Source organism: Diabrotica undecimpunctata, chromosome 9, assembly GCF_040954645.1.
Source record: "Diabrotica undecimpunctata isolate CICGRU chromosome 9, icDiaUnde3, whole genome shotgun sequence".
Classification (NCBI taxonomy): Eukaryota; Metazoa; Arthropoda; class Insecta; order Coleoptera; family Chrysomelidae; genus Diabrotica; species Diabrotica undecimpunctata.
The window spans coordinates 124,505,445-124,514,368 of NC_092811.1; the positions used below are offsets into that span (position 1 = coordinate 124,505,445).

General features: G+C 36.6%; 1 protein-coding gene across 1 annotated transcript in view; it reads left to right on the plus strand.

Annotated features, from left to right (window-relative positions):
• Positions 1 to 5,998, plus strand: part of Oseg2 (intraflagellar transport protein Oseg2) — a 59,828-nt gene extending 53,830 nt beyond the window's left edge. The window contains exons 21-22 of the mRNA XM_072545189.1: positions 941 to 1,185; positions 5,712 to 5,998. Of these exons, the coding sequence (XP_072401290.1) occupies positions 941 to 1,185; positions 5,712 to 5,945 (479 nt within the window). The 3' untranslated portion in view covers positions 5,946 to 5,998. The remainder of the gene's footprint in view (positions 1 to 940; positions 1,186 to 5,711) is intronic.
• The last annotated feature ends 2,926 nt before the right edge of the window (positions 5,999 to 8,924 follow it).

An 8,924-nucleotide genomic window follows, 5' to 3' on the forward strand; every position in this document is an offset into this window, starting at 1 on the left:
TGTATCAAATGAAAGTCGCAGATTTTTTACTAAAATGTCTTTTAATAGGGACTTCCAAACTTTGACAGTTAGTAGTAGTCATGTTGTTGAAACTACATCTGCCAAATTTTCTTCCATTTATTCAGTATATCTTGCCAAATCACCTTGGATAGATATAGTGTCCAACAATAAGTACAAATGATAATTTTTTTTATTAAAATGAGTGTTATGTTCCGGCAACTTTCTGTGCGCATTGCCCATTATACGGTCACCATAATAGTCCTTCCGAGAGGGATATTCGCAGTGTGATGGATAAATTTAAGTTTACACTGGTTCACTAACAATCCGCCAAAACTTGTACGTCGACGAAACGCAAGATCTGTCGAAAACATCGCCGCTGCTTGACAGAGTGTGCGCAAGAATCCGAGTCAGTCGATTTCAGGTCGATCACTCGGCCTTTTTCTAGAAAGTAGAGTTGTTGATTCTTCTCGAGTCCCATGACAAACTGTATTTAAAAGAGGATATTGTTGATGTGTTTAAGGAATGTTTTTAGAAACGTTTAGATAAATAGAAACGTATTTGGTCTGAAGTTTCTGATGGCCTGATGGTTCTGTTTATACACGAATTAATACACCTTGCGCCAATGAATTGTTACACCCGAACGTCGTTTCATGTTTGCTTACAAATAGGAAGAAAAAGAAGAACGTTAGTTCAAGAGGTGGACAAGTCTCTCAGGCTGGGTTCAATTAAATTGCTGGCTTGTTCTAAACAGAGATCCTATAACAGTATTGACAATTTTTATGAAGTATTTTAAAAAAGAAATTTTAATTTGTGATATAGCGTTTTTTCTAGCGAAATGTTAAACTAATGCAAACGTAAAAACTTTGCCATGACATAAATAAAAATAAAATAAATCTTCACAATTTTGATTTTTCATAATTTAATGAAACACTTTTAACAGGAAAAGATCTAAAAGAAGAAGGAAGATTATCGGAAGCTTTCGTATTTCTCAATCACTACTTGGATCTATGCGAAGCGATCGAAGAAGACGAAGGCCAACTGGTAGATCATTCCGACTTGGTCCAGACCGATTTTCCTTCGAATATACCTTTGCCGCACCAACTATATCTCATTGAAGATCCAAAAGAGCACGACAACATCAAGGAGTGGGTGCTTGCTATCAGCATGGATCAGAAAATTGAGCAGGTAAGAAATATGCGGACTGTTCTTTCAGAAATTCCACTGAAGGACACTGAAGCTGTAAAAATCACACGAACAAGCTGAATTGTGCAGAGAATGTCAATTTTAGGACTTGAATAAGATGAAAAAAGTATTTACATGCCATTTCTGCCAATTTCTTTTCATTTATATTAAAAATAGTATATACTCGTTTTCATCCTTCTTGGTGTGTGCCTGAAATAAGTTACTACGGAATTTTTAATATTCGTCTCTCTCTGATACACAGATGCGTAATTCAATTGTGCGAGTCACGTTCGTCATGGTAAAGTGCGATGAGAAGGGAATGAAGAGACCACTCACGTCTCCCGTCTCCCAGTATTATAGCAATAACACCGATGCGTTTGGCCGATACGGTGTCGGTGATAAGTTCGGCCTCTTTACGAATACAGATAGCTGGCAGTGACGTGTTTTTTTTTATTATAACATGTTACCCTGATCTGTGCAGGTTTGAAGTAGCTGATGAAATAGTTTTTATAAGTAAACAGTTTTTAATTAATTACTAGTTTGAGCTCTTACTGTGTGGAATTCCATTACATAAAATAATACTCTCGACACCTTAAAAATTTCAGTTTATTATAAATTAACTCTCTCTCTTCCGATACCCATTGCAATAATAACTTGTGGCATTGTTCTTGAATGAGCTGGCTAATAGGTTTATAATTGTAGCAATTACCATTGATATTTTATGTTGTTTTAGTCGATTTTAGTCAGTCATTGTTGGAATTTGTTCCGAACAGTTTTACTTATTATTTTTTGTTGTGAATAACTAATTTTTCTATTTAATAAAAAAAATGCCGGGAAAAACGATAACAGGAGAAATGCATTCATTTATTGGAGTATTTTAAAAAAGAAAAAGAAAACAACGGACCTTTGCTTTCGTTATCATCGGTACATGAACGAGTAGCGGACGCTTTGAAAATCAGTCTTCGCACAGTGACAAGAATAAAGAGTGAATACAAGACAGGGGCAGCTCTTACTACACCAGGAGAATCACGTAATGTAAAAAAAAAGACTAATGATGTCTAATGATGATATATAAAATAGTATATAATATTATATTTCTTTTTATTACAGTTGTAGTACCTAATAAAGTAATAAAAGAGTATAATATCAAAGAAACCCGGCACGCCTCTTTGGTGTTTACATTTCACCGAAAATCAACCCAAATGTCTGATGAACATATTTGGCTTCATAGACGTCATTGTATTTATTCGTAGGAGCGTTTGCGTAAAAATTTTTGTAACATATTTTCGGATTAAATTTCACAATAAATTTTGTGTCTATCTGAACATCTATTAACTGAAATAATTTTAGTTTATATGTCATACTAACAGTAGATTATTTTTATTCGAATAATAATTAGACCAATTTACTTTCATACTTCTACTTGCACAGTAAAATATTCGTTGTCGCAATAATCCCAAACAGTCGTATATTCGTGGAATAACCTATACCGCCAATGTAGCAAAGGCATGGGAGTCTTTGCGTCAGACAACGCTTGTATAAAGCCAGTTGAAGACTGCTCAGCGCGTGACTTACTACTGCTGCTTGCTTCAAATGCATGCTAAATCGCATAAGAGAGACTTTAGCCTGCTTATAATTATTGTATGTCTCCTTGACTCGAGAAAACTTTGGTGAATGAATGAAATCGCCGGGAGTTTCATCTTGCGAAGTTGGTTAAACCAAAAAATACCCCACTCACCAAGGTGAGTGTGGTATTCTTGGTTAAACTTATATTGTTTTTGGTAATTTGTATGATCTACCGAGAGGACTACTTATAATCATCAGGAAGAATATTCGAGATACTGTTTTTATAATGGAAAATTCTTTTAAAGAAAGAGAATGATAAAGTTGATTTTTTTTGCTATTGTTTGTCACCTGTTATATCTGTAAAACATGTCTCTTAATAATGAAAGCTTTTCATCCACTACATATAAGTTTTCTACAGAGATTGTTCTACATACGTCTCATTGTTCCGGATTGTCGTATTGTCGGGTGTCTTCATCTTTTGGATATTTTTGATGTCCTGCTTTAGGCTTTTGCCTCTTAAGGACGTGGTTTGTTTTTGTTTGGTTTTGGCGCTGGTTTTGGTGTTCGTGGATCCCTGGTGTTTGGTTGTGGTAACCTGGTCGTCGGAGGAGCGTCTGGACAATCAGAGGTGAAGGGCAATGTTGAAACGGTTCTTTTCAGAATTTTATTGATTTAAAAACAAAATAAATTAGTATATTATGAATTTATGTATTTATTATTGTTAAATTGATATCTATGTGAACGCAGCGCGAGAGGGCAGCTGTGGCTGGTACCTCAACAAATAGACAGGTATCGTTGTGCAATGGGATCGGGAAACTACAGAAAACCGATCCCCCCTGTCTAGAGCAAGCTCGAAGTGAGCATTTAGTGTTAGTGGCGACGGCGGTAGTAGAGAGGAGTTGCCTTCTGTATATCGATGTATTCATCAGGGAGTTCGTTGCTGGCGAGTGCCAGTAAAATAGTGGGTAGGAAAGGGAGTTTGGTTTTAGGTTTTCTTTTGAATACATTGCCGATGGATGAGCAGGTAGTTTTCAGGATGCTTTGGGCTCTGAGGTTTTGGCCCCGGATGGTGCTGATAGTGTAACTCCTGCTCAGAGAGGAGAGCCTCTCATTGATGGGCTGGATATTCGACAGGTGATGTATTAGGGCGGATAGGTAGTCACGTCGCTTGTAGTTTGCTCTACGCAGGATTCTCCTGCGTAGAGCAAACAGGCTTTGTTACAGGCTTTGTCCAGATCGACTGTCCAGTTCAATGTTTGGGTAAACACCACACCGAGGTATTCGATCTGGTTGCGGAGCTATAGTCGGTCCCCCCAAAGTCTTAAGTTGTACCTTGCGGAGATTATGGGTGTGATAGATCGGCTGTGCTTCGGATGTCTGAAGAGAATCATTTGTGTTTTGTCTGGGTTGGGTGTTACTCTCCATCTTCGACACCACCTGTCGACCAGGTCAAGGTGATTTTGAGCAAACCCAAGTGTAGCATCAACGCTCTGTGCTGTTGTTACAAGAGCTGTGTCGTCTGCGTAGAGCAAAGTGGTTGTTCTTGTGTATCGGGGATTAGGGAAGTCGCTGTTGTATATGATGTATAGTATTGGTGCCAACACGGAATCCTGAGGTACTCCCGCTGTGGGAGTAAAAGATTCAGAGAAATGACCCCGCTCCTTAACCGTAATTCGACGATGAGAGACATATGAATGGATAAGTCTGACGAATGAGAGTAGTAGGCCGATGTTCAATAGTTTCTTGACCAGTCCCACATGTGAAACTTGGTCGAAGGCTTTTTGAACATCGAGGAAAATGCCTAGTGAAACTTTTCCATCGTTCAGACTTTGTGTGATGTGTGTGGCGGATTCTGTCAATGCCGTTTTTGTAGAGTACGCTTCTCTAAAGCCGAATTGGAATGGTGGGATGACGTTGTGTTCTGTGGTAAAGTCTACGAGTCTTTCCTTGACGATCCTCTCGAAGACCTTAGCCAAGACATTAAGGAGAAATATCGGCCTGTAAGAGTTTAGATCGGTACGTGGTTTGCCCTTCTTTAAGAGCATAATTGTATTGGCTACTTTCCATGGGGATGGGAAGTAGCAGAGTTTAAGAGTGGCATTGATTATGTTCGTCAAGTAAAGGGTGACGCTCGGCGGGAGGTGTTTCACGCAGTTCCTGGCAATTTTATCAGGTCCCGGTGTGTTCGATTTGCCGATTTGGCAAAATTTTGTAAAGGTTTGTTGATCCACAGGCGACATGATAGGATAATCATGGGGTGACTGTGGATCGAAGGGGGCGCCGAGCAGTCGTGTTATGTCTCTCTCGTTCACCGCACGGAAGGCGAGATCAAATCTAGGATCATTTGGGGAGATTAGGGTATTTTGTAGGTGGGTTTTGAAAGCGTCGGCCTTGTGTTTATGATTTGGTTGTTCACCACGAGGTGAGAAGGATTGTTGGTTTTCTGTTTGGTTAGGCGTTTGAGTTTGTGCCAGAATTTACCGCCCTTACGATAATCAAGACTGAAGGTAGCTGCAATCCATTGACTGGCCTGCAGATTGTTAATCTGCAGTTTGATTACCGCAGATAGACGATTATACTCTGTTTTGACCAGGGGGTTGCGGGTACGTTGAAACTGACGGAGAAGTCGTCTCTTTTGTTTGATTTTACCGATGATAAATTGTGGTAGAGGTGGTTTTCTAGGTTTAATGACCCTGTTAGGGATTGACAGATCAATTGCTTGATTTATCAGGTCGGAAATAACCGTGATACCATGATCGATATCATCAGGGTGTGTTAAGTTGCCTAACTCAGGTGTATTACCAGATTGGTAGGTTTTACATGCAATAAGAACTAGCAGTTGTTTGAATACAGACTTCTTGGCAGAAGAATAAACAATTGAAGCAGAATTTATTTTTGATCGACTAAATCATTAAGATTTCTAATTGTATGTCACTACTAACGTAACTATTATTCTTTTCTAGACTCTACCTGTTGACGACAGAGACCTATACGAATCTTCTCTTCAACCAGGAGAGACGCCTTGTCTAATCACCGGTTATCCCGTTAGAAAACAGGCAATTACTTTTGCTAAAACCAATCTTCAAGCAAATAAAGACGCTTGGAATAAATTAAACATGGGAGCAAAGATGGCGCCTGATTCCAACGTTGCCAGCGCGATTTCTTTTATTGTAAAGTGGTGCGGTCCACCGAGTTAAATTAGATTTTTGTGATCTGAGATGTTTCACTTAATATTAAATAAAATATATGTTTTAATTCTATTGAGTAATACGTTTTAATTGTCTCCTTGTTCTTGCGACGACTTTTCCATTAATGAAAACTGCGTGATGTTAAAAATATTATGAATAGAAACGCCAATACACTACCCAGATGGCATGCAAACTTGGGACAAGTTTGATTTTTGGTTAATTCTAAATTGTTGCATCAAATATGACGAGACATGTTTGCGACAATCTTACTGCAATATTGTTAAGTTAAAGATGATGTTTCAAGTGTGAGGTAACATTGCTGCAAATCATGCGCGCGTGCGTTCTACCAGCCAATAGAGCAAGCGGGATTTCGTACAGGATTTGGAACAAATGATCACTTATAGAGCATTAAAACGGTAATAGAAAAGACTATCGAATACAATAGACCACTTGTTCTGGCTTTTGTAGATTTCCATAAAGCCTTTGACATGGTAGAATTTAACAAAATCATGGAAGCACTACAAGCATGCCGCATTGACTAACGATATAAGTACAAGGTTAATTTACAATACATACAAGAACACAACTATGTCGGTGAAACTACATAAAAACACAGATGGAGAATAATATGAAGACATAAATAAACTAAAAGAAGAGCATGAAATTATTAATAAATAATATGAGTCCACTAGATGCAAAACTTTGTACAGTGTACTCCCTCTATAACGAACACGGTTATTACGAGGTTTCGCTTATAACGAGATACATTAGATGTCCCGTGAAATTTCTATTGAACTATAACCGTCTATAGTGAGGCAAATTTGGTTATAACAAGAGAAAATAAGATCCAAAAACGTGTTTTTTATGTTTTTGGTCCGGTCGTGGCCATAAATAAATACCTTTTCAAACAGCCCCTCAATAAACTTAACTGCAGCCCGCAATAAACTTCTTTACAATGAATAAATACAACTGTTTCACATCTTTAGAAAAAATATGATAGAATAATACTGGACCATTTAAAGCAGTTAAAAATGACAGAGTTCTTAAAATTGCAGAAGCAATAGTTTATGTTATCCTTGAAAATACGCTTTATACATTATGTAGTTGGAAAAAAATATAAGTACAGATTTTTTGTTTTAACGTATATCATTGATAATAAAAGTAAACAACTCTTTTATGTTTCAATATATTTCATTGACAATAAAAGTAAATAACTTTTTTTCAAAAACGCCATTCAAACAATATTTATTAGCATCTTATATTGCTCCGAATGGCTTCACTATAGAAAGTTAATGGTTTAGAAAACTACAGATTCATATGTATGCACAGTATTATTATTGTCTGATATAACGAGATCGGCTTATAACGAGGTAATTAGTCTGTCATTTCAGTTCTCGTTATAGAGGGAGTCTACTGTATTTGCAAAAATTGTAAAACTTAAGTTTCAGCTGATAGTTATTTGTCACATGTTATAACTATCTACTGATGTAGAAATTCAGCTGCAAATTCGGTTATCAGATATTTATGTCTCTACTTTTTCTATTTGGGTTTGCTCTATCATTAATCTTTCATTTCCATGTTGCGTTTTTGAGACAATCATAAATTTAGTTTTTCTCTTATTTATTTTTAGTCCGTATCTAATGCAATAATCGTTAATTCTATTTACCAATTCTTGTAGCGATTCCAGGGTGTCTGCCATTATAACGGTGTCATCAGCGAATCTTATGTTATTTACTATTCTTCCGTTTACAGAGATTCCATCACCCAGATCCGCTATCGCTTCCTGGAATATGGCTTCACTGTACACGTTAAACAGTAATGGTGACAGAACACAGCCGTCTTACTCCTCTCTTTATATCTATATTTTCGGACTTTTGCTCTTCTATCTTTATATTGGCCTTTTGATTCCAATACAGATTGATAATGATTCGTAAGTCTCGTCTGTCACAGTCTCAGTCAAATTACGCACAAATAGAGAAAGAGTTCAGATGTACTAGATTTAAACAATATGTAAATGTTAGAAAAGTACAAGTAGAAACAGATCATAAACCATTAGTCAGTCTTTTTAAGAAACCATTAGCTGATATTTCAACACATTTTCAAAGAATGATGCTAAACTTACAGCTTTATGATTTAGAAGTTAGCTATACTCCAGGAAAATTTCTTTTCATCACAGATACATTAAAGTCAGGCACCAGTAGAAGGTCCAGATAATACTGATAGTGGGGATGAACAGTTACACATACATGGAAGTTTAACAATTAGCTGTGTCTTCAAAGAAATTAATGGAAATACAGGCAGCAACCAAAACTGATAAGAGTTTTAGTCAATAATAAAATAGTATAATGAAGGTTGGCCAAGTTCGAAAAATAAATTGGAAACAGAAATTAAACTGTAATATAATTTTAATCACGAAATACATGTTGTGGATGCACTAGTCTATAAAGGAAACCAACCCAAACCTCCCTAACATTAGTGACATGTCAAATAGAAGCCCGGGAGTGAAAGAGACGGACAGACATTGACAGTCAACAGACTGGTCTTATGGCTCTTCAGAGATAATTATGTATTAGTATGTCTTGTAATAAATAAAATATACAGAAATGAGTCATCTATTATAAAAAACGGGTGTGACAGTCCAGTGGGACTGCCGGTGGAAGTTACACTTCTATACACGCATTCGCCGTTACAAATTTATTTGGGAGTCAATCTGCACAATCATTAGATATGTAATGCTATAGGTAACACATAGCAGAAAGAGAAACATAATTAATAACAACTTACTAACAATTAATAAACAACTATTGACCTGTAATAGGAGTATAGTAAATGAAGGATTGAATCAATATTTTGATGAAAATGTATATTTTTATATATGTATGAAAGGAGTTGAATGCAAAAATTTTTTTACACATACTCTGCAGTAAAATTCATTGTTTATTTTGTTATTAATATAATAATACAATACAAATTAAAATGCAATATTCA